This window comes from Pan troglodytes, chromosome 3, assembly GCF_028858775.2.
Source record: "Pan troglodytes isolate AG18354 chromosome 3, NHGRI_mPanTro3-v2.0_pri, whole genome shotgun sequence".
NCBI classification, from domain to species: domain Eukaryota; kingdom Metazoa; phylum Chordata; class Mammalia; order Primates; family Hominidae; genus Pan; species Pan troglodytes.
Window position 1 is genome coordinate 72,784,992 of NC_072401.2, and position 26,041 is coordinate 72,811,032.

Sequence of the window (26,041 nt, forward strand, 5' to 3'; positions counted from 1 at the left end):
TGAAGTCTGCTGCCTTAGCCAAGTTCAGAGATCCATTCATTATCTTTGAAGTGCCCAGCTTCCTAAAAGGGTCACACATTTTGTTAAAGAGACTCCCTGAGAACATACCCAAAAAGCAAGGATGAGGGAGGCATAAACAGCAGCTCCAAGGCCAATTTCGGGAGTACTGAGAACATTTTCTTCCTCGTGCCTATAAAGAATGAGTTTCCTACTTTTATGCATGGTTGCTCTGAAGAGGCGCCAAATCTGAAATCCCCTGTTTTATGAGGAAATTATTTTCATTTACATAAACAAAAGAATAAAATCTCCAAGGCCAGAACTGATGGTTGCTCTAGAAGAAATGCCTTTGGAAGTTCTACAATAAGCCCCAGGTTCACGTGACCGTTAGGATACTTTGCATGTAGTTTCTCCCAGTCCTTGTAAAGGCATAATGTCCTCACCTTTAAAACCCAATCTACGGATGGGTGCACTGGCTCACACATGTAATCCCAACACTTTGGGAGGCCAAGGCAGGGGGATCACTTGAGCCCAGGAGTTCGAGACCAGCCTGGGCAACACAGGGAGACCCTGTCTCTACAAAACAAATTTTAAAAACTTAGCCAGGGATGGTGGTATGTGCCTGTAGTCCCAGCTACTTGGAAGGCTGAGTTGGGAGGATCTCTTGAGCCCTAAAGGATGAAGCTGCAGTGAGCCATGATCGTGCTACTATACTCCATCCTGGATAACAGAGTGAGAGCCTGTCTCAAAGAAAGAAAAAAAAATCTACTATAGAAACCATGAAAAACTCCTTTCTGTGTCTCCCTGCACTGTTAGGGAACTAATAATGCAAGTAAAATAAAAAACAAAACTCAAAAAAAGAAAGCACCATTAATTAAAGAAAAATAATCACTGCCTAAAATTAGCCAAAGTGCCAATGCAGAGATTTCTGATGTGAAAAATGCCAATAAGAGCAGAAAAGAGTATTTCCATGCCCCTGCAATCTCCTTCTGTGAGGTAACACATCCCACGTGCATTGGCATAGCTTTGCTTCACCTTGTTCCCATTTCTCACAGCTCACACCCAGCCAGATGGACTCCTCTGTCCCCCAGCCTGATAAGAGCAAGGGTGACTTGCCTTGCTAAATGGTAAATTCCTTATGCAAAGCCTTCCAGTTCTCACCAGGCAGGTCCTCCTCTCCTGTGATCAGAGAGACATCCCCATTTCCCTGATTTCAGAGCAGTGCTATTTGGCACTTCTGAGCCTCACTTGAACAGTCTGGCTGTTCCTGGCCCAGACTGTTTACTGCACCCACATCTAGCACCTTCTCAATTCCTCTTAGCACTCAGAAAAATTGTCTTGTAGCTGAACTCAAACACACAGTAATACTTATCCTAAGTACCCAAGACACACACACGAGAAGAACTAGCCCTACACTAGCGTAAGAGGAGCATTCTATTCCAGGTTCAGCCTTAGGGACGACACTAGGGAAAATACCAAAAATGGGAGAAGAAACACGAAATCCTGCTAGGAAGCTGAGAGAAAATCTGAGAACACTCAGCAAAGAATGCATGAGCAAAGGATGGGGTAGATAACAGAGAGCTTTTCAGTCTCTAGACATCACAAAACGGCTCAGAAAATGACCAGAGGGGCCAAGCTGGAGAAGAGGAAAACACTGAGAAAGAGCAGGAGGAGCTCAGTTATGCGCGGCTGGCTAACGTCTGGGGTTGTCTGCCAGGGAGTCACGGTGGCTGGGCTGTGACAATGGGAGTCCGGGGCCTGGAGGGTAAAAACATACGCAAGTACAAACGCCAGACGCCCGCCAAGCAGCCATCACGCCCTGCGCTCTGCTCCACGGAAGTCTGAAGGGGGCTATTCGCACACAGAGATCCCTTTATTCAACCACCTCCTTGCCCGCTTAAAGCCAAACCGAATGTCTTAACAGAGAGGCAATCGGACCAGAAATGAGCAAAGGGCGGCTCCCAAGTTCGAGGGATTTTAGATAAGACCCATGCACTCCAGACACAGAGCCCCATCTCCATACAGAACAGTCAAGGGCAGGAATGAGGAGGGCAGAAGAGGGACAGGGTGCAGGTGGGAGATGACTGCCCTATTTTATGAAAATGGAAAGCAGTCCAGGAGAACCGCGATGACCCTGTCCACCCCCGCGTGATTGAAGTGGTGGCGGTGCTGGTGTTATCATGTGTCTGTACCCTTCACCCAGAACCAGCCCACTGGATTTTCTCAATTCTCCGTGAATACTGGCACCTCCCAAGTAGTACTTGGTCTCTCACTCCCCAAAAAGACCTAAGAACATAATTTCTTCTAATCTGTCCCCCTCTCCTCCTTTCTAACTTTCCACCTTCCTGTCTTCCTAATCATCTGAGTATCTCCTACTCAAAAACAATGTTTTAATTGAGTGCTTCTACCTAGGGAGTTTTTTTTAAGATACCTGTACCAGACTCCACGCCCAGACCAGTGAGAAACTAGGAGTGCAGCCCAGGAATGGGCATTTTTTTCGACACACCCAGATGAGTCCAGTGTGCAGCCAGGATTGGCAACCACTGGATAAGATCCTGCAGGACAGAATCCTTCCTAGAGGCCAGTACCCGGTGGCTGAGGCTCTGCGTGTCTGCTGCCTATTTCTGCAGATGCCCCGCTATGAAATCTTTTCCAACTTGCATAGCCTTCTGGAGACTGAATAAACCTCTGCTTGGTAGCTCCTGGTCTAAGAGGGTCACCCTATACTGCACTGTCGGACCCCACAGGCACTTTCCAGTGCCGTCAGCCTGGCCTGAAGGATTTGCTGGGATTTCTAAAGTGTAAATCTTTTCCTTGGGCAGAGTGGTGCTAAACACTTGTCTGGTTCTCAGGGAACTGAAGAACTTTAGTCTTCTACTAAAGACCCAAGGTGTTAAGTCTCCTGGTCCTCCTTGGTTGTCAGAGTGTACAGGGAACAGCAGAACTGGCCCCATTGTAGCATCCTCCCAGGGAGTTCAGGCCTCGGCCTTCAGCTTCGCAAAATGTTTTCAGGAGGAGGTTTAGCAAGTCCAGCTCTCCTGAAGTAGAAGATCACTTGGGAATCTCTTACATCCTCTTCCCCAGGGGCACATCTATTTCTTCTTCTTTTTTTTTTTTTTTTGAGAGAGAGCCTCGCTCTGTCGCCAGGCTGGAGTGCCGTGGTGTGATCTTGGTGCACTGCAACCTCCGCCTCCCAGGTTCAAACAATTCTTCTGCCTCAGCCTTCCAAGTAGCTGGGACTACAGGCACATGCTACCAAAATTAGCCTGACTAATTTTTTGTATTTTTAGTAGAGACGGGTTTTCACCGTGTTAGCCAGGGTGGTCTCGATCTCCTGACCTCGTGATCTGCCCACCTTGGCCTCCCAAAGTGCTGGGATTATGGGCATGAGCCACCCTGTGCCCAGCCAAGCACATCTATTTCTAAGCAGATTGCAATTCTTGTTAGTCAGCGCAGGGCCTATGGATAGAGACTAAGCTTTAAAGATGGGTGAGCCTCCCCTTACAGGTAGTTCAAGAAACTCTTCCTGATGTCTGAGGATACCAGGCACTGGGTTAGTATGTAGGGACCTGAGAGTGGGCAGGGACTCCAAGATGAAGTGTCCTAGCCAGGCTTGGTGGTTGCTCACCTGTAGTCTCAGCCACTCAGGAGGCTGAGGCAGGAGGATGGCTTGAGCTTGGACTCCTGGGAGTCCAAGACCAACCTGGGCAATGTAACAAGATCTCATCCCAAAAAAAGGAGGAGAAATTTCCTAGGGAAACTCACTATCTAGGCTTCTAGGAATCCCAGAATCAGGTGTGACCATCCACATGGTTAGCAATAAGTTTCCTATGGGAACTTCCCACCCAATTCAGTGCTTGCAGAATAAGAAAGCGCTAGCAAAAACATTTAATATCTTGTATTTAAGGTGAGTCATAGTCCAGACAGGACAGGCCCATGAGATATGGAAAAAATGTGTTTCCAAGGCTATGTTAACATCACTAGGGAGTTTGTCTCGGGAAGGCACTCTCTATAAAGTCAGTTCTTCCAGGTCCTCAAACCAATTCAAAACCTAGCCTGCTGATTCAACTTGTGTGGACCTTAGCCAGTCTGGTATTAGGATGATAGTGTAGGTATTCCAACTTCCTAGGGGAGCTCTGCTGAATACGTTAGCTCATCCCTGGGCAATGTTGTTGGCACAGCCCCATGTTACCTCATCTATCACATGGTTACCAGGGCGAGCTCACCATCTTGCACACCTGAACATGGTTTCAAGTCCTTCATGGATTTGCTTCATGGCAGTAGCAGGGTCCCTTCAAGAATGACACCAGACCACATGTACCAGAACCACCATGGGCAAGAACCACACCCTGGAGTCAGACTCTTTGTCAGTACCCCACTTTTTTTTAATGCTAGACCCATACAAGGAAGGGGACAAGAATAAGAAAACATCATCAAGGGCCAGGTGCAGTGGCTCACACCTATAATCCCAGCACCCTGGGAGCCCGAAGCAGGCAGATCACCTGAGGTCAGGAGTTCGAGATCAGCCTGACCAACATGGTGAAACTCCATCGCTGCTAAAATTACAAAAATTAGCCAGGTGTGATGGTGTGTGCCTGTAATATCAGCTACTCTGGAGGCTGAGGCAGGAGAACTGCTTGAACCTGGGAGGCAGGGGCTGCAGTGAGCCGAGATTGTACCACTGCACTCCAGCCTGGGCGACAGAGTAAGACTTCATTTCAAAAAAAAAAAAAAAAAAAGATAGAAAAGAAAGCATCATCAAATAAGAGATTTGTTTGCAAGCAACCAACACATTGCAAGAAGCAACTTTCTGTGCATGTTCTATGGTCAATTCAAAATTACAGTGATAATTGTGAGATATCACAAGATTGACAGTCATCGTAGTGAGACATCTGAGTACTATGTCCACTTGAGAAAAACAGACTTCATGCTCCCTACGAAGATTCTCAGCATCAAAGATTGGACCCAAAACGAGGTGTCTTATTAATCCAGAGGTAACTAGCAATCAGCCAGGAACTCAGCTCACAAGACCTGGGCACGCGGTCACCAGGGCAGCATTGTATTGAATGGTCTGCTCTTAGACGGACTGGCCCTGCAAATACGTGCCTGGAAGCTAAGCAAGGCCGTGCTATTCACTTATCTGCTTTACCTGGGGTGGGGTGGGGACGGGCCAGGTGGTCAGCAGTGAGCTGATGGAACTCCCTCTGGAGAAACTAGTGAGAAGGAGTGCCAAATCTGTCTTCCTTCCACCCAAAGGACCCCACATAGCCTTCCCAGGGCTAAAATGTCACCTAGACAGTGCTTGCCTTGGCACTTCTGGTCTCCCCACTGGGGTTCAGTGCCTCCTCATGGCCCAGGTGATACCTGAAATTCAGCAAATTTAAACCCAAGTCCACCCTTTCCCCTTCTTCAATCCAGCACCTTCCTCAGACTGACACCCCTGCTTCTGTTCATGGTGCAGCAGCCTCCTGGAACCTTTGAGGCTCACAGCCTTTAAATCATGCCTCTCTTTCCTACATCCAGTCAGTTACTGGGTAGTGTTAGTTCTTCCTGAATAATCCCCCAAATCTTCCCCTTTTCTCTGTCTTCTCATTGCTGCGACCTTGAGTTAGAGCCTTAATCCCCGCCATGTCCCATCCTGATGCGGAGACCTCCAAAATCATCTTGGGAAATGCCACTCGAATCATGACACTCCCACTTTCAGAGACACATTGGAGGGTGAGGCCCCACCTCATCTGCCTTCTGCTGTGCCCTGCACCACACACGAATCCTCTTCCCGAGCTGGCCCGCATGCTCACTATTCGAGGCAGGCCAGCGTTTTCCTGCCTTTCCTCAGGCAGGTCCCTGTCTTTCACCTTCCTTGATGAAAGTCTGATTTCTGAAATGAAAAGCAACAGCTCATACTTACTGAATGTTTACCCCATGCCAGGTACTGTGCTAATGGCTGTATCTTGTTTGATCCTTTTGATGGTCTAATGACTGGGATACTATCATTCCATTTCACAGATGAATAAAGCAGGGGAAGTGAAATAACTTGTGCAATGTTGCATAACTCAGGAGTGGTAGAGCAGAATTCCCGATTCCAAGTCCACGCTCCAAAGTCACTATAGTCTATTACCTCCCAGCATTTTGTTCTTACTCTTAATGTGCTAAGCCTCCCCAACACCACCCCAACAGATTATATGAGAAGAGGAAGCAGTTCTTACACACTTTTGCCCTAAATAGTGTTTGGCAGGGTCCCATTATTATAAACTATTGGTTCTTCATTCACACTAAAGTGGAAATGACTAACAGTAGCTTCCATAACTAGATGAATTTGCCTTAAACTAAAAGCCTGAGATTAAATCTGGCCTATGCTGCTTAAGCTATTGTACTTTCTTCTCCTCCCCTGCTGTCCTCAGCCAGTACCCCTGAGACCATGTGCTAGATTCCCATACCAGGGTTCAGCTGCTACATCATCCCGCCTCTGGAAGTTCCCTAAATGACTTGCCTTGGCAGATGGCTCTGCTCTTTAATTAGCCATACAGTTACTGCTTCCCCTTATTTAATATCAGGAAGCTTCCACTTGTTTCATCCCCTTCCCCCTCTTGGCCATAGTGCCTTCCTACTATTCTTTTCCCGTTTTGTACTTTTGTGTGCTCCTGTTCCCTTCAATGTGTTATCAGAATCTCATCTCAATCTAGGGATTTTTGCCAAGTTGTCTGAACTCTCTATCTCCATATGTGGTATCTGAGGTCCTTCTTAAACCCTGATTTTCCCCTTATTTGGTATTAATGCACACACTATTTTCAGGACCCAGCATCAAGAGTCAAGGTGAGTGTTGTCTGCAAATCTATCATAACTCGGAGAAGTCCCCATACTCAAATGTCTTAGCCATGTTAGTATGTACTCAGTAAGAGGCCATGAACAGTGGCTCATGCCTGTAACCCCAGCACTTTGAGAGGCCGAGGAGGGAGGATCACTTGAAGCCAAGGGTTCGAGACCAGCCTGGGCAACAAAGCAAGACCCCGTCTCTACAAAAAAATATATATTTTTTTTTAATTAGCCGGGCATGGTTGCACTTGCCTGTAGTCCTAGCTCCTTGGGAGGCTGAGGCAGAAGGATCCGTGAGACTAGGAGTTTGGAGTCTGCAGTGAGCTATGATCGTAGCGCCATTGCACTCCTGCCTGAGTGACAGAGCAAGACTCTGTTTATAAAAACTTTTGAAAAGCCAGGCGCAGTGGCTTATGCCTTTAATCCTAGCTCTTTGGGAGGCTGAGGCAGGTGGATCACCTGAGGTCAGGAGTTCGAGACCAGCCTGGCCAACATGGTGAAACCCCATCTCTACTAAAAATACAAAAATCAGCCGGGCATGGTGATGGCTGCCTGTAATCCCAGCTACTCAGGAGGATGAGGCAGGAGAATCGCTTGAACCCGCAGGGCAGAGGTTGCAGTGAGCCGAGATTGCACAACTTCACTCCTGCCTGGGCGAAACAGCGAAACTCTGTCTCAAAAAAAAAAAAAACTTAAATAAAAAATAAAATAAATGTTCAGTGAGAACCATAATGTGAATAGTATAACCCAGCATGATTTTGGTGTGAGGATAATTGATAATCATTTTCTTCCAGCAGACCTACCCATCTCGGTGGGATTTGCTTCAAGTGATGTATATTCAAATTAATTTGCATCTCCTGGTCATATACTAATTGGTTGGTGAGTGGTTAGTAGCCAAGAAACACTGCTTATGGCAAGAGAAAGTCAAGTGAAAGATTAAAGAAAATCATGATTAATAATCTGCCAGCTGATAAATAAGATAGCTATAACACCACTTTGGTGAGGTGTACGCTTTTGGCCATGTGTACACTGGTGCATTTTCAAGACAGTGGCTATCTTTTCACTTCTGTTTGGCTAATCATGTTATGTTGTTCTGAAGTTACTGCTGCCCTATACCCACTTCACACAGCCTGAGCTCTGTCTCCTTCCAATGAACATGAAGATCTTTTGATTCCGTAGTTCCTGGTTCTGTTCTGATTCCGACAGGATGCTGGCATCCTCAGTTAGGCCAGCTAAGGAAAGCATTAGAAAACAGTGATGCACTACACTCTGTGGAACTTACCGAAACCAACAGGATTTTAGAGAAGAAATAAGCGGGAGCCTGAAGCTGTCAGGCCACAAAAAATGTCAAAGAGAAATGAAACTTCAGCCTTAGAATGTCAAATAAAGTGTGATAAGAAATAAGAGGAGAGAAGATATTCCAAGTAGGTAAGGGCATCAGCATAAGCAAAGGTGCTGGAAGGGGTAATGAACATGTAATGGTGGGTGAGCAGGACTGCTGGGAGCAGACAGTGAGTTTGGGTGGAAATGACATAGAAGAGTGAATTGGTAAAAATGGAAGAGATGATGGGCAAATGAGAAAGCAACGAAGCAAAAAATATATAGTTCAATATGATATTGGAGGACAGAAATGATTATTGGGGGTAATTTGACTTTTGACCATTTCCCAGGCTTAATTCAAGTATATTTAGCTTTCAAACATGACTTCTCCTAATATCTTCTACACAGCTCTTTCAGATGAAAAAAAATTGGCTAACTGGGTAAAGGGTGATACCTTTATAAGCTCTATTTTTTTAATCCCTGAGGAAGTGAACCGTGTTATGAGCCACATACGTTGTGTTTAGGTAGGTGAGGAAATGCATTGAACTGATTTGCAGAGAGTGAGAGCTCCAGACCCAGACAGTGAGACTTCAGAACTTCATAGATGTCAAAGCATCTTTGACATCTATGTCCCAGCTCTAGGACACATTCATGATAGGTTCACTCACTTCCAAACCCAAAGTGGATATTCTTAGACACTTCCTAGTTTCTTCATCTTGTAAAAGTGGTTAAGTGGCTTGTCCAAGGTCTTTTGGCTATAAATTGTAGACAAGGATTCAGAGCCAAGTGTTCTGTCCCCAAGAATGCTTTCGTCTTTTTTTTTTAAATAGTAACATCATGAGGACATCTCAGGTCATGGCTGGGGAGTGCTTTGTGCTCTGTAAGGGACTAGGAAATTGTTCACATACTTCTTCAATATTGTTCCTGCTGTGCTTTTTATAGGATAACACATTTTAACTCTGTCCTCACTACCAAGACTTTATATAAAATCAGCTGGAAAGAATTGCTGGTCAGATTCAAAATTAATTTCATGTCAAAGTCTTTTCCTCATGATATTTGTGTGTTTTGTGAGAACTGCCTTTCTTAAATTCTTCTGAACCAACTCATAATACTCCAAATTTAAATCCATCCATCTATAAAACTACCTTTTCTGTATCAGTAGTACTTTTTCAGAACACACCTATTTCTAGATTATAATCAAATATTCTTAAAATAATCTGGTAGTCTGTGAGTCCTTTGTCTAATTAAAAGTGGCAAAGGAGGCCGGGCGCGGTGGCTCACGCCTGTAATCCCAGTACTTTGAGAGGCCAAGGCAGGTGGATCACGAGGTCAGGAGATCGAGACCATCCTGGGTAACACGGTCACCCCGTCTCTACTAAAAATACAAAAAGTTAGCCGGGAGTGGTGGTGGATGCCTCTAGTCCCAGCTACTTGGGAGGCTGAGGCAGGAGAATGGCGTGAACCCAGGATGTGGAGCTTGCAGTGAGCCGAGATTGCACCACTGCACTCCACACTGGGCGACAGAGCAAGACTCCGTCTCAAAAAAAAAAAAGGAGGGGGGAGGGGGGCAAAGGAGAAGCCAGGCATGGTGGCTCACACCTATAATCCCAGCACTCTGAGAGGCCGAGGCAGGCAGGTTGCCTGAGCTCAGGAGTTCAAGACCAGCCTGGCCAACATGGCAAGACCCCATATCTAAAAAAATACAAAATTTCACCAGGCGTGGTGGCACACACCTGCAGTCCTAGCTATTTGGGAAACTGAGGTGGGAGGATTGTTTGGGCCCAGGAGATTGAGGCTGCAGTGAGCCATGTTCGCACCACTGTGCTCCAGTCTGAGTGACAGAGAAGACCCAGTCTCTAAAAAGAAAAAATGTAGCAAAGGAGGAGTATGCAGACTTAGGTGGAGATTCTGCAGGAGACTTCTAAGTACTTTTAAGGTGATCTGATTCATTAAATTGAATTTTAGTTTACTTTATTTTTAATGTTTATTTTTTATTTGCGTAAACGTATGGAGTACAAATGTAATTTTGTTCCAAGGATATATTTCATAGTAGTGAATTTTTGTTTTCTTCCAAGGTTAGAACTTTCTTCTTCCTTGCTATAACTTCCTTCAGGATCTGGCTATCTTTCTTCATTTTTTCTTTCTTCTCCTTCTCCTTCACCTCCTCTGTATTAGACTGTTCTTACGCTGCTAATAAATACATACCCGAGACTGAGTAACTTATAAGAAAAAGAGGGTTAATGGACTCACAGCTCCATGAGGCTGGGGAGGCCTCACAATCATGGTGGAAGGCGAAGGAGGAGCAAAGTCACATCTTACATGGCAGCAGGCAGGACAGCATGTGCAGGGGAACTGCCCTTTATAAAACCATCAGATCTCATGAGACTTAGTCGCTATTACAAGAACAGCACAGGAAAAACCTGTCCCCATGATTCAATTACCTTCCACTGCATACCCCCCAACCCATGACACATGGGAATTATGGGAGCTACAATTCGAGATTTGGGTGGGGACACAGTCAAACCATATCATCCTGTCTCCCTTCTTTCCCTTCAAGGAATGTTCAAAAAGAAGAGACCCTCTAAGGAATGATCAAAAGGAAGAGACACTCTAAAGTTACTGAGCAAGAGTTATAAAAAATAGGGAAGGCAAGAAAATGAATTTAGAGGGTTGAGAAGGATCTAAAGAGATTGAATGAGAATTAATTGAGTGTGTAAGGTAAAAGGAAAGTGGGGTAGCCTGGTTTGGGTACAGTCACCTGGATAGAAAAATGTAGGTAGTCCACCTTGGGTGGACATCTCTTTACATCAGGCAGCACTGCAGATGGCTTGGTTGCTTTCTGGAGTTGCCGAGGGTGGGTACAAGGCAGAGGGAGGCAGCGCACAGTCATTTATTCTATGAACAGGATGTTTGCTAGACAGATGTTTGAGCAGTCTGGAGCTCTTAATGGAACAAGGGCAAGGATAAATAAATAATTGGACCTATCCTGATGTTTGTCCCTATACATTTAAGAATTCTGTGACCTGTTTTAAACGGAATCCAAACACTGAGTATGAGTTAGATGATAATGTTGTTATTACCCTTGACCTGGCCTTGAGGACTGATTTTGAGCTTTCTGTATGAGAAAATTAGCTCAGAGTGACCTAAAAATTTCTTTATTCTTAAAAACAGAATTAAATTCTGGATCTGCCTTGCCCTTCTTGGAAGAAAGGTAGAGTGGAAAGAGTTAGAAGTTATTTGGTACAGAGTCATTGAGTAGAGTGCTCTCCTGAGGTAGAACAGACCTGTCAGGGATTGAATTGCAGGACAGACCTGCAATTCAAGATGATTGTTGGCAGTGAAATTGCTGATCAATGGAATATGTGGGATGATAGTTCTTGAGAGTCGGGGAGGAGAGTGCAGCATTGTTGGGGCTGGCATTGTATCCACCGAAAACATTTTCAGCATCTCTTCTCTTCTATACAAGACTTGTCCTCTTGGTGTCCCTGTGGGTCACCATTAAGTCGCTTGCTTATTCTTTCTCACCATGTATCTTCATTTACCTTTCTCTAAAACTTCTGTAATTTGCTTTTATCAAGAGATTTTGGTCGGGTGCAGTGGCTCACACCTGTAATCCCAGCACTTTGGGAGACTGAGGTGGGTAGATCACCTGAGGTCAGGGGTTCAAGAGCAGCCTGGCCAACATGGTGAAACCCCATCTCTACTAAAAATACAAAAATTAGCCAGGCATGGTGGCGAGCACCTGTAATTCCAGCTACTTGGGAGGCTGAGGCAGGAGGATCGCTTGAACCCAGGAGGCAGAGGTTGCAGTGAGCCGAGATCACACCATTGCACCCTGGGCAACAAGTTCAAAACTCCATCTGAAAAAAAAAAAGGAGTTTTTCCATTCCCTCTGCATATTCTGGGGGAATTTCCAGACCAGGTAAGTGGTAAAAAACCAATCAGAGCTTAGTAAATAGGTATCCTACTGGGTATCAGCTCTGAACAAAGTACTGGGAAGAATGTTGAATCCCTACAGATTCTTCCAACACAGGAAGTCACGTGGAGGCCAACCCGCCTCCACCTACTCTAAGAAGTCTGTTTGGTCCCTTGAATATTACACTAATAATTTATTGATGTGACTTTCCTTTGCAAGAGACTGCATCTCAAAACCAAAAGGCCGTTCTGTAGCCTTATTTCTTAGCACTTTCCAGTTTACGTATTGTTTGTTAAACTTTTCATTGTGTTAGTAAACCCAGCATTTGTTCAAGGATATTTGAAATAGTCAAAGGTTTTTGTAAATGTTGTGCAGCAAACTGGTCCTAACAGCCCCTCCTCTGCCCTTCCACTACATCATCCCAACAGGAGTCAGTGGATATTATAGATTTTTGTGGTATGGAAGTCTTGTGGAATTCTAGAAATAGCCTGGTGGCAGGATTGACAAAATCATTTACATTCTTAGAATAATCCAAATGTTGACTCAGCCCATTTACCTAAGGTATTCCAAGCACTGGGAGAGAGAAATAGGAACCCATAATATGATTTGTCCTAATATTGAATCCCCTGACGATGGCTGTCATTCAAAGTATTCCTGGGTTCAGGTATTTTTAAAGAATTCATGGCTGGGCACTGTTGCTAACACCCATAATCCCAGTACTTTGGGAGGCTGAAGTAAGAGGATTACTTGAGCCCACGAGTTTGAGACCAGCCTGGTCAACATAGCAAGACTCCGTCTCTACAAAAATAAAAATAAAAAAAGAATCCTTACTTGTCCTAGAGTGTTCTGCTTCTTGGAATAGTAAGAGGATTGGGGGGAAACAGATATATTAGATCTGCCCTCTATTTAGTGCATCAATTTTAGTACAATTAATTTCTAAATTATGCCATAGTTATTGGTGCAAAGATAGACACATAGACCAGTGGAAAAGAACAGAGAGTCCAGAAATAGACGCACACATATACAGTGGGTCTTACAGATTTCCACAAAGGCATTATTATGATTCATTAGGAAAAAGATGGTCTTTTCAACAAATGGTGCTGAAGCAATTGGATGTCCTTTTAGGGGAGGAAAAATGAAACTTGACCTCTGCCTCATAGCACACACAAAAATTAATTCAAGATGGAGCAAAAACTTAAATGTGAAAAGTAAAACCATAAAGCTTGTAGAAGAAAACAGGAGATCTTCATAGCCTTGGGCTAGGCAAAAATTTTCTTAAACAGGACACGAAAAGCACTAACCACAGAAAAGAAAACTTGATAAATTGGACTATACTAAAACTAAGAACATCTGTTTTAAAATCCCATGGGAAAAATCCATAGCATGTCTTCAAGATCTCTGGCAGAAAATCAGGATGGAACTTGCCCATTAGCACTCCAGAATCTGCCCCCTGCCCAAGACCGATGACCCTGCTACCTGTATTGGCAGTAGGGAGATGGACACAGGTTAAAGTAAGTAGGTTTTGGCAGGGCTGAGGCCCTCAGATCCTCACAATAAAATTGTCTTGCATTCCTTGTGTGGTTTGGATATGAGAGAAGCAGCTTTGTTCCCGAGCTCCCCCTCAAATCTCTGAAAACTGGTATGTTCTTCTCAGAACAATCCTTTGAGATCCCCTGAGCTTTGAAGTCCTCCTGCCAAGTCTGTGTGTGGGAAGGAGAACAGAGCAGCATGAGGGCCATCAGAGAGGTGGGCGAAGGCAGTTCAAAGCCCAGCCAGATCTGGCTCTGTGGTGTCCAAACCCTTGGGGTCCCATAGCCCTAGAGGAAGCCTGGGATAGGGTGAGGCCCAGCCCTTTGCAGGGTTCTGTATTGCTGCATCTAGACTAGGAAATGTCTGAGACAGAGCCAGAAACGTAAATACTGCACCACTGTGCTCACCACATTCATGTGTGCAGCAGAAGAGCCAAGCCCCCTGGCCAGGATATATGCTTCCTATTCAGACCTATGGTTTGGAGGGAAGGAAGCATGAAATGTATTTAGAGCTTTCCAAACTTTTGATTGTTTTGCACATTCCTACAAAAATAAAAATATCCCATGAGATTAAAAAAAATCAGCTTCTAATGCTTTAGATGAGTGGGAAAATCTTGCACACTGGGGTCATTTCCTTTCTGTTTCAAGAAATTAATATTGTGCTGGAAATAGCCTGTTGCAGAAGGGGAGACTTCATGTCCTTTGAATGCTGATTATGCCAGAAAACTTTCCAGTCCTAAAGGGGAGGTTGTCCCTTTCCCAGGACTCTGATGCAAGATGACCCTGCAGTTTGCTACTTTGCTAGGATAGGAGACCCAAGTCAGCAGAGATTTAAAATTCAGAAGGGATCATTAATTTATTCATTCAAGAAACCATGCTAAGCATGGAATAAGAGCCAGGTTAGGTTCTGGAGTCTCACACTGCCCCACATGAGGATCCCAGGCTGCCAGCTCCATGACCCTCCTCTGCGGACGGTCCCAAGTCTTTCTGAAGACCCCTGGTGATTGAACCCTGGCATTCAGAATTAGCAGAAGTGACATACTAATTACCAGTAAATAAAAAGTTGGTGTTCACATCTCTATTGCAGATGCCGGGAAGCCAGGCCATCAGGGGACAGGCGCAGTCAGCAAGCACCCGCTCTCTCCGTATCTGTTGGCTTCCACAGTTTTGTGTTTCAGAGCCGAACCAGAAATCACCCAGGGGGTTACTTGCATCAGCTCTGGAAAATGTGTAAAGGATTGAAGTCCTGAGACTTTCCCATAATGTCTTATTTAGGCATCAGTCTCCCTCAGTTGATTAGAGCAGGAATCAGCAAATTTCTTTATAAAAGGCCAGTGACAGTGACTATTTTAGGCCATACAGTCTCAGCCACAACTGCTCTAGCAGCCAGAGACCACAGGAAACAAATAAGTGTGGCTGTGTTCCAACAGAACTTTATTTTATGGACATTTCCTTTACAATTTTCACACGTCATGAAATATCCATCTTTTAATTTTTTTTCAACCATTTGAAACTGCAGGCCGGGCACAGTGGCTCACGCCTGTAATCCCAACACTTTGGGAGGCTGAGGTGGGGGGATCGCTTGAGCTCAGGAGTTCGAGACCAGCCTGGCCAACATGGCAAAACGCTGTTTCTACTGAAAACACAAAAATTAGCTGGGCATGCACTTGTAGTCCCAGCTACTTGGGAGGCTGAGGCATGGGAATTGCTTGAGCTTGAACCCGGGAGGCGGAGGTTGCCGTGAGCCAAGATCATGCCACTGCACTCCAGCCTGAGCAACAGAGTAAGGTCCTGTCTCAAAAAAAATAAAATTTTTCTTAATTTAAAAAAACAAAAATCCAAACACCATTCTTAGCTCATAAGCCATGCAAAAACAGATGGCAGGCCAGATTTGGCCCACAGGCCATAGTTAGCTAACCCAGGACCAGAGAGTCATACCACTTTCATAGCAAAAAGGATACACATGGTTTGTGTTGACTCTGAGTAGGGAACTTCTCCAGAGAGTGCCATGATACAGAAGGTGGGGGGTGTTTTCCCTAATTGGGGGAATGGAGAAGCGTCACTCTGGCCTCTCTCAGTGGCCCCCTACCTGCTGACTCTATTTAGGCAGTGGCTTGAGGGTGCCCCCCACTTGCCAATGCCTCCTGCCAGGGACCTGGACACTGAGAACGCTGGGAAAGGGCCCTCTCCTTGGGGACCCTGGTCACACCCAATAGATCAGTCACTCTTCTTCCTTCTTACCAGCTGCCTCTCCTGACCACACTGGAAGAAGGACCCCTGTACCACCTTCCTCGACACCCGGGCCTCTTCTGTTCAAAGGTGCCTCCTGGCCAGGCATGGTGGCTCACACCTGTAATCCCAGCAGCTGGGGAGGCTGAGGCAGGAGAATTACTTGAAGCCAGGAATTCGGGACCAGCCTGGGCAACATAGCAAGACCCCGTCTCTACAAAAATAAAAAATAAAAATTAACTGACATGGTGGTGCATGCCTATAGTCCCAGCTACTCGGGAGGCTGGGGTGGGAGGATCGCTGGAGACCAGGAGTTTGAGGCTGCAGTGAGCTATGATCAAGCCACTGCGCTCCAGCCTGGGTGGCAGAATGAGATTCTGTATCAAAAAAATAATAATAAAATTAAATTAAAAATAAAGATGTCCCTTCCAATCCCCTAACGCACACAGCACTCCACATGTTTCTTTTCTTCCCTGCCTCATCACCCTTTTCAACCTTAGATCCTGAGCTTCTTGAGGCAGAGACTTCCATCTTGTCTGGGTGCTTAGCACATTTTCAAATATTCTCTTAGATTTTTTTCTTCATTACCCACGGAGCAGTTGCTTGTTGCCTTTCCAACCCAAAATAGAAATAGTGGTAAACAAGAGAAGAAAAACATTGAACATTTTGGAACTAAAATTTTATTACTACTGGAAAAGTCCCAGATAATAAAAAACAGCCGGTAAATTAGCACTCATTTAAGCATGGTCTGGGGAAGAAGAAAATTTTAATAACAAATTTTTCTTCCTAATTGTTTTTGTTTGTTTAGATTTATGCATTCCCAAAGTGGACCTTAAAATCATGTTGGTGGCAGGAGGAAGCCAGTGTGGTCTTTGAAATTTGCTTCAGATAATCCACCAAGGGGATGGCCTCATAAACACAATTATTATTTTCTCCCTAAGATGCTGACTCATGTGAAGGGCTGTTTAAAAGATGACTTTGGCTTTGTGCCCTCTCCTGCAGGTCCTTCCATAGTGACGCCCCCCAAGGACATCTGGAATGTCACTGGTGCCCAGGTGTACTTGAGCTGTGAGGTCATCGGAATCCCGACACCTGTCCTCATCTGGAACAAGGTCAGTGGCACAGATTTTAAGAGACATCCTAGGCTGGCAAGCTTCTCTTGCACTGCACAAGGATGGTAACACGTTAAATCCTCAGCCTGCTTTGTTGACTGCGGCTCCCGCAAGGTGAAGCCTTAGGGCAGTCATACAGGCCCCTCCCCTGGATTCATGGAACAAAAACCAGTCCCTGCCATGCTTTTGTTAGCAGCATCCTAGAAACTGAGAAACTGGAAGAACAATAATGCTGAACACCTGAACCCACCTTCAGGGTGTGTGTGCACCTGTGGTGTGTGTATGTGTGTGCATATGTGGGTGTGAGTGAAAGTGTGTGTGTCTGTGTTTGCGCCCTCAGTGGAGACAGTATAGCATAGGGGTTAAAAGTGTACGTTTCTCTCTTTCTGTCCCAAAATACCACCTCCAAGCCCCCACCAAGCTGTTTGTGATGGCATCAGTCTCCTCATTTAAGACTGAACATTTAGCTGATAATTTAGATCCTGTCTGCTTGGAGGCATTATTATTATTTTACTGGGAGGCTCGGCTAAGAAGGTAAAAGGACACAAAGCCCTGTAGCCTTCTCCTGGGAGCATGGATTATTTTTTCAGATTCCCTAAGTGCTGGGAGATGGATGAGTACATTTTAAGGGCACTTGGAAGTAGGATAGAAGGAGTGAGGTGGGATCTATTCTCCTAAGTACCAAGGCTGTAGAACCATAAGTTAGGGACAGAGGAGACCACTCCAGAACAGAGCATTAAAAAGGAACAAGAGGAGGAACATCAAAGAAAAAAATGTCTCCTTTCTGAATTTTGCTAAATGCTGGCCCCAGCCCCAAGTGGAAAAAGCATGATATTCTTTCAATAAATCAGCTTTGAAATGACTTCCCAAATGGAAAAAGAAAAAAAAAGTGTGAGGCTGGGTGCAGTAGCACATGCCTGTAATCCCAGCACTTTGGGAGGCTGAGGCAGGAGGATCACTCGAGTCCTGGAGTTTGAGACCAGCCTGACCAACACAGTGAGACTTCCTTCTTACAAATAATTTTTTTTTAATTAGCTGGGCATGGTGAGGCATGCCTGTGGCCCCAGCTACTCAGGAGCCTAAGGTGGCCGAAGAACCCCTTGAGCCAGGAGATTGATGCTGCAGTGAGCTGTGATTGCCCCACTGCACTCTAGCCTGTCTCAAAAAAAAGAAAAGAGTGTGAATTCCTTAGCCAGGGTGGCTGAGTTCTCTGCAAGCCAGGGTTTCTCAGCCTCAGCACTATTGACATTTGGGGCCAGATAATTATTTGTTGTGAGGGCTGCCTGTGCTTTGGAAGATGTTTAGCAGTATCCCCAGCCTCTACCCACTATATAACAGTAGCATTCCCCCATCCCCCCTGTCGTGAGAATTAAAAGCATCTTCAGACATTGCCAAATGTCCCCTAAGGGTGTGGAGCTGGGGAATTGCCCTGGACTGAAAACCACTGCTGTTAGCCTCAACTCTGTTCTCTACCTTATAAAAGTAGCATGTAATTATCATAAAGATTAAATAAAGTAATGCAAGTAAAAATCACTTGATACATAGTTAGCACTCAGTAGACATTAGCTACTGTTCCTGGAAATTTTTCCCTTCAAGTGGCATTATCTTGTATAATTATTTTCATATTTGAAGGACAACATCATCTCAGCATGTATGGAGAAGGGAAAAGAAAACACTTATTTGCCATCAACTAACACCTCACAATTATACCATACACTTAGGTTTTTGTCTGGTTTTTTTTTTTTTGAGACATAGTTTCACTCTTATTGCCCAGGCTGGAGTGCAATGGCACCATCTCGGCTCACCGCAACCTCGCCTCCCGGGTTCAAGTGATTCTTCTGCCTCAGTCTCTCAGGTAGTTGGGATTACAGGCAACCCGCCACCACGCCTGGCTAACTTTGTATTTTTAGTAGAGACAGGGTTTCTCCATGTTGGTCAGGCTGGTCTCGAACTCCCGACCTCAGGTGATCCGCCCACCTTGCCCTCCCAAAGTGCTAGGATTACAGGTGTGAGCCACCGCGCCTGGTCGTTTTTGTCCTTTTTATACATTTTGAATTGCTGAGCCTCACAACTATCCTACGAAAAATAAAAATTAAAAAATTATCAAACTCATGCTACAAAAAAAGAAACTTAGTCTAAGTAAAAGGGCATACCTAACCAGACATCCATTTTAAGCTGCCTTACTTCTCCAGCAAGCTCTAAGGTGGATAATAGTCTCCCTTGACTATTTTGTTTGCTCTCTGTGTGACCGGAGAAGCAACTTCTAGAACTCCAGGAGGACTGTGGCTCCCGCAGTCGGAGCTCTTTCTGTTGCAAGTTCTACCAGCCCATTTGAAACCAGCCTAGGCAAAACAAAAAGCGGGGCGGGATCCAGCCTCAAGGGCCCCTGCATCCAGGTACACACGCCATCAGAACGCTAACTCTTGACTCTTTGCTCTCAATATACTAGTCTCATTTTCTTCTGCTTCAGAAAGCTTCCTATGCAGTGGGAGATATCAACTCCACTCACATTTTTATTACAGTTTAAAGACCCCAGAGGAAAGAAAGGGCTTCCCTTCTCCCTGCTGCATTGTGAAAATCCCACGAAGGGCTCAAGCCCAGGTCGGGTCACCTGCTAAGCTCTGGCTCCCCCATGCGGCCGGAGGGATGCGGCCACTGACATTGGCACCGGCGTGAATCCGCCTGGTTTGTGTAAAATCTGGCAACAGGTACCAGAAAATGCCTGAGGTGGGGGTGATGGCAGAGGCAACACTACTATACCATCCTTTACAGTGAAGCTTCTCTTAAAGGAGCAATAAAATTTCACCCCGATCAGTTATGTTTTTAAGAGGAAGGCGGAGCAAGAGTAAGAGCAGAAATGCAGTCGGTGGATGGGTTCCCCTCCATCCTTACTGCAAGAACTGCAGGCGTTCCTCACTGCTAATTTGGAGATTGCTGGTTTGCTCAGGGTGTGGGGAGGTGGAGAAATAATGTTCCGAGGAATGCCCATGAAAAGTTCCGTTACAGTTCTCTACAGTTTTCTAGGGATACTTACACAATGAGAAGCGAGGGTCACCCAAGCGTCCTGGGGCATGTGACCTTATTGGCAAATCTTGGCAAAGAATAATTTCTTCAGTCCTTGCTCTACCCAATCCCAGCTACAGTATTCACATACCAGAGGAATACGTCTGCCTCGGGAATCTTTTCCCTTTTAGGACTGTACAGGGCAGATCCCAATAGACAAGGCCTCCCTGAGGGCTTGTCCTCAGGGCTAGTCAGAAACACCAAGGCAGTTGAGGCCGGTGTGGTGGCTCGCACCTGTAGTCCCTAGCCACTCGGGAGGCTGAGGTGGGAGGATCGCTTGAGCTCAGCAGGTGGGGCTGCAGTGAGCTATGATGGCACCACTGCACTCCAGCCTGGGCAACACAGCAAGATCCTGTCTCTGAAAAAAAAAAAAAAAACCCACTATGTCAGTCAACGAGATGAGTGCTGAAGTAAAGAAGTGAAGAGGAAGTAGGAGAGAAACAATTTTTTCTGCAGACTTTCCAGAACAAGCAAAACCCAACTGTGATGCTCTGCCGGTTTTCCTCTACCTTCATAATGTAATTTGCCACATGCATGACCCAAAGCAATGTTTCTTACACTGCAGACCATGACCCATCAGTGACTCCTGGAACTAATGTAGCGATCACAACCAGCATGTTCTTATAAAAAATAAAAAATAGAACAGAACCTATGTTAAGGCATCACACTTACCACTTATGAAGGTGTCATTTCCTAAAACTTTTGTATATTCCAGATATACGATAGTTTGGTCCATGTCAAAACTAAGGAAACTTGGGAAGTCACTGACCTAAATAATTAAACAGGGTATTTGTTTTCTCATCGCTGTCCTTGTAACCAGACTGTTAAGAATACAAACATATTTACTATCATGTGTGTTTCTAATCCAATTTAAGAGTAGAACACCTTTTTGGATAGATTATTAGAATCCTCACTTGTAAAACAAGAGAAACTGAGGCTCAAATAAAGACAGCATGTCCTTCTTGCTCAAGGATTCTTAGCAACAGCAGAATTAATGGTACAAGCCTTTTCTCCATGACACTTGAGACTACGGTGGCAATTCTTACGGTTGGCGCAGCCTGGCGAGTGGTCTTTACTTTCCTTACTGGTAGTAAGGAAAGCTGGCTTTAACAAGCCCCATACCTTTCAGCAAACTCCTAGCCTAGAAAGATTCGAAGGGCAATATTTTGAAATGGGAACGTGAACTGAAATAGCCATATTTGACTTAACCCTTTTAAATCAAAGATGATGCTCACAGCGAAAGCAAAACACCTTCCCAATATTTGTTTCTGAAACGGAGAGGCTCTCTGTTTAATTCTTTTCTTGCCTGAATATTTCTTCAGATTAGGGCTTCCTTGACCTCTAAGAATATTTTTTAATCAAAAATAGTGACCTCTAAGGTAATAGTAATAAGCAGAAATTATCCAAAGACGTATAAAGAAAGAGTTGAGAATCTCCCCCCACCTCCTCCTCCTGCCTGAGGTAACCAATGTGAACTGCCCTGGTTTGTATCTTTCCACACTCTTTTTCATATCCAAGCATATTCAAACATATATCCCTACGGTGAAATGAGAATATAGTGTGCCAGTAAATTATTCTGAAACTCGCTTTTCTCAACAAATACTTCATGGACATCCGTCCAAGTCTGCTTCTCAACAGCTACGTAATATTCCAAGTATGAATACTGTAATTTATTAAATCAGTTCTGTATTTTTTCTGTTGTTTCCAAATTTTTGTTAACTTAAAAAACCTACTTTAAGCATCAAAGTACACATATCATACATACTAGTGATTGTATTGCTATAAGATAGATTCCCCAACAGTTACCTAAGTCAAAATATTTGTTTCAGTGTTAACAGACATTGTCAGATTACTTTCTAAATAGATTGTAGTAATTCACACTCCCACCAGAAATGGAGAAGTGCCATTTCTCTGCATCTTTACTAGCACTGAATATTAACCTCTCTTTTTTAGTTTTAATTCCAATTTTAACTAGAAAACACATATTTATTGGCCAGGCACAGTGGCTCATGCCTGTAATCCCAGCACTTTGGGAGGCCAAGGCAGGTGGATCACTTAAGGTCAGGAGTTCGAGACCACCCTGGCCAATATGGCAAAACCCCGTCTCTACTAAAACTATAAAAATTAGCCAGGCGTGGTGGCACATGCCTGTAATCCCAGCTACTCGGGAAGCTGAGGCAGGAGAATCACTGGAATCCCGGAGGCGGAGGCAGAGGTTGCAGTGAGCTGAGATCGCACCACTGCACTCCAGCCTGGGTGACAGAGCGAGACTCTGTCTCAAAAAAAACGAAAACACATACTTATCAACACTTAGAATCCCCTTACACGAATAAGGGAGAGTTTGACATAAAAAAATTTGTCATATGAAAATTCTTGGCACTTTTTTCTATGTTTTCTACATGATGTATAACCTTTTATAATTACGTAACATTAATTAAAATACGCCATGCCAACAATTGTGAAAAGAAGGGAAAAATAAAGTATATATATATTGTGATTTCTGTTACATATTATATTTAACAAGATACATTTCCCTTTCCATAGTGGATCAGGTTAATTAGCATAAAATGCTCCTTACTAAGAGCTATGGGATTTGAGGCTCAGTTGCTGAGATTCAGTATTTCAGTGCTGCAGTGTTTATTTTCTTGCTTTGGTCACACCTAAAACTCATATGATTCTGAAATTCAGTAAATAAAGGTCAGAGTCATATTACTTGAGACCTTGGATCAAATTAATACTTCTACCAAAATATTCTTACAACCCATTTTTAAGTAACTATTTCAAAAGCTGTATTAGCATAAACCGTTTCTGCCAGCTACTTGGGAAACTAAGGGAAAAGGTACCTATTGAGTATGTTTGTCTTCACAGCATTTATGAGGAAGACATTAAGTTATGTGGTTTTCTCTCACTAATAGTGGCAATGTGGGAAAATTCCAGAAAAAAAAATGCAAAAAGCCAGGCTTTCCAAATCATGCAAGATATTTTTTCTAGAGCAGGAATTGGCCTAGATCACATGTGGTTTGCTGAATCCCAGTCCTGGCATCATAAAGCTGAGAAAATACAGTGTAGGTTTGAAGCCGAGACAACAGCAGAGTACCAAAAAACACATGGTAGGAGTGGGATCCACATGGGAAAAGCAACACTGAGATGGAAGTTAATAAAGTGTATATATTTATTTATATATTTATTATATTTATACATACAGTGTCTATATATACACACTATTATCTGGTCTTTATTAAGATTTGCTTTATTATAGAAGAAAATGAAAAGGAAACTAGCTATTTGAGGTTGTAAATCCTTTCTAATTACAAAGGTAATATCAATAAATGTCAGGTTGGCTCTTAAAGGAGATCTGGGATGGAATGAACAAACAATTCGTGTATCCTTTTTTTTTTTAAACTCACCATTATCACAAGGCTTAAAATATTTGTACTCTGTAACTCAGCTGCTAAATGTATATGTATCGAGGAGCTACAACTGAATTTCGTTCTTTTGTATATTTTCCAGAGTTTATATAATAAAACATTTTGCCTTTTAAAATGAGGGCAAAAAGGATACTATTCAGTATTGGCCTTGCACCAAAGAAACTGAGTTTCTTCTGAATCTTGACATGACATACACAGAAACAGTCAGCAAGTTTTGTCATAAAAGAACAATGACAGCACATGTATTTGACAGCTGTTTTTTTTTTTTTTTTTTTTTTTCCTGAGATGGAGTCTCACTCTGTTGCCCAGGCTGCAGTGCAGTGGCGCGATCTCAGCTCACTGCAACCTCTGCCTCCAGGTTCAAGCAATTCTCCCACCTTAGCCTCCCGAGTAGCTGGGACTACAGGTGCTCGCCAACACAATCGGCTAATTTTTGTGTTTTTAGTAGAGACAGGGTTTTGTCATGTTGGTCAGTCTGGTCTCGAACTCCTTTGATAGGTGTTTTTTATCTTAGGTGTTCAGTAAATCATTTGATTAATTCTTAGCCCTCAGAATAAAGTAATGGTATTGGCTTTGGTCTCAGCCTATTTTCCATTGATGAAGCTGTTGCAGGAAGAGCCCCAAGGTCCCAAGCATCAAACCTAGTGCTGGGTGACAGTTCATCAGTTGAACATGGCATGACAGGCAAAAGGCCTGGAACTGAGAAGCAGAATTTCCAAGAGCATGAGTGAATGAATGATGGTGACCAGTGGCAGGAAATTATGACCATGTATATTCCCCAGGCATGCAGAAAAATACATTAGTTTAAAACATGCACGCTTAGCAGGAAACTGGCAGGAAGAAATAAAAGAGGATCTATATTTTGAAAGTATTTAGGAAAGGGAAATAGTTCAGTGAAATGCTGGGTTTACTCTGTTAGAAAGTCTGACATACACTATGTGCAATTGTAGGGATGTGGCCACTCCCAAGTAGATGATCTGGTGTACAAAACTCAGTATTACTCTCCTTTTGTTTTTGCAGGTAAAAAGGGGTCACTATGGAGTTCAAAGGACAGAACTCCTGCCTGGTGACCGGGACAACCTGGCCATTCAGACCCGGGGTGGCCCAGAAAAGCATGAAGTAACTGGCTGGGTGCTGGTGAGTACCAGTACCAAGAGCTGGCAAGAGTTTCATTCTTAGCATTAGACATAAGCAGACCTGGCAAAGGTGCTTGATGTACCGCCAGCCTAAAGGTGCTTGCTCTTCCACATCTGTTTGGAATAGCCTTACCATGGAGTCGCTGCTCCTCTTTCAGAGAAACTAAAGGAAAAGTGCTTTATTGCATGTTTTGAAAACAACCAATGAATTAACAAGAACTAGTATTTTCCTGACTTCAAAGCAAAATCCTCACACGGAGCTGCGTGGCCCAAGCATTGTTTTAACTGATTATCGATTAATGAATACCTTATTTTACTTGACCCTGGATATTCATGGAGAATACTTTGATCATATACCCTTATCAAGGTTGCCCTTAAACCGATAATGTGTACCTATCCAGTTTTTAACCTATGCAGTATGATCAAAAGTTGTCCATGGCATTTCCTCATATGAATCCTCAGCAAACCAAATATGGTAGTTATCGAAGTCTCCTATCACAGGACTTGCACTGCTTCTAGCAGTACCTTTGCTATGAATCCCCTGGTCATCTTAGGAAATTTATGAAATAATGACCTCACTGGAACCACTGACAAAAGAGAAGACCACCACAGAGGAATACTAGATCTTTTTTCTTTCACAGGTATCTCCTCTAAGTAAGGAAGATGCTGGAGAATATGAGTGCCATGCATCCAATTCCCAAGGACAGGCTTCAGCATCAGCAAAAATTACAGTGGTTGATGCCTTACATGAAATACCAGTGAAAAAAGGTACACAATAAATCTCACAGCCATTTAAAAATGACTAGTACATTTGCTTTAAAAAGAACAGAACTAAGTATGAAAGTATCAGACGTAGCTATTGATGAAATTCTGTAGTTAGCAACCCATAAGGGCATTAAGTATGCCATTAAAATGTACAGCATGAGACTCCAAAAGATTATCTGGATGGGTGACTGAACATCGTTATTATGACTTAGATGCTTTTACCTTATCTAACATGTAAGAGTCCAAATCAAACTTGCCTGGAATGGCTTCTATTTCCCATAGCTTTCTACCTATCTACTTGGCATTTTCCCTTTGTGTTGTGACTATCATATTAAATTCCTATTTAAAAGAAAATGATTCTTTTAAATTCTCGCCCTTCACTTTTGCTTTTAAAAGAAAAAGCCAGAAAGGAGAGTATATTGGCAAATACCCAGTTCTGTTCTGCCTCCCCTTCCTTCACTGCCAAAAAGCTTCCTCTGAAGAACCCATCCTGTGTCATAGCAGTGCTACTTTACATTTATATAGTTCTATGAAACTGATGTCTGAATTGGCTTTCCCTTAGACAAAAGAACAAAATTTACCGTCACCATGTGTCAAACCATTCCACTGTGCAGATCACTCAGCTGTGATATGAAAAGAAATATTAAGTAAAGAAGTATTGGGTCAGATTCTCTTCAGCCATAATGTGTAATGTCAGGCAATGAAACAGAACAGTAGCTAAGAGTCAAGCCAT

General features: G+C 43.9%; 1 protein-coding gene across 1 annotated transcript in view; it reads left to right on the top strand.

Annotated features, from left to right (window-relative positions):
* IGFBP7 (insulin like growth factor binding protein 7) overlaps positions 1-26,041 on the top strand; it is a 79,691-nt gene that overhangs the window by 52,725 nt on the left and 925 nt on the right. Inside the window, exons 2-4 of the mRNA XM_517274.9 lie at positions 16,807-16,916; positions 24,428-24,544; positions 25,185-25,311. Coding sequence (XP_517274.3) covers positions 16,807-16,916; positions 24,428-24,544; positions 25,185-25,311 — 354 coding nt within the window. The remainder of the gene's footprint in view (positions 1-16,806; positions 16,917-24,427; positions 24,545-25,184; positions 25,312-26,041) is intronic.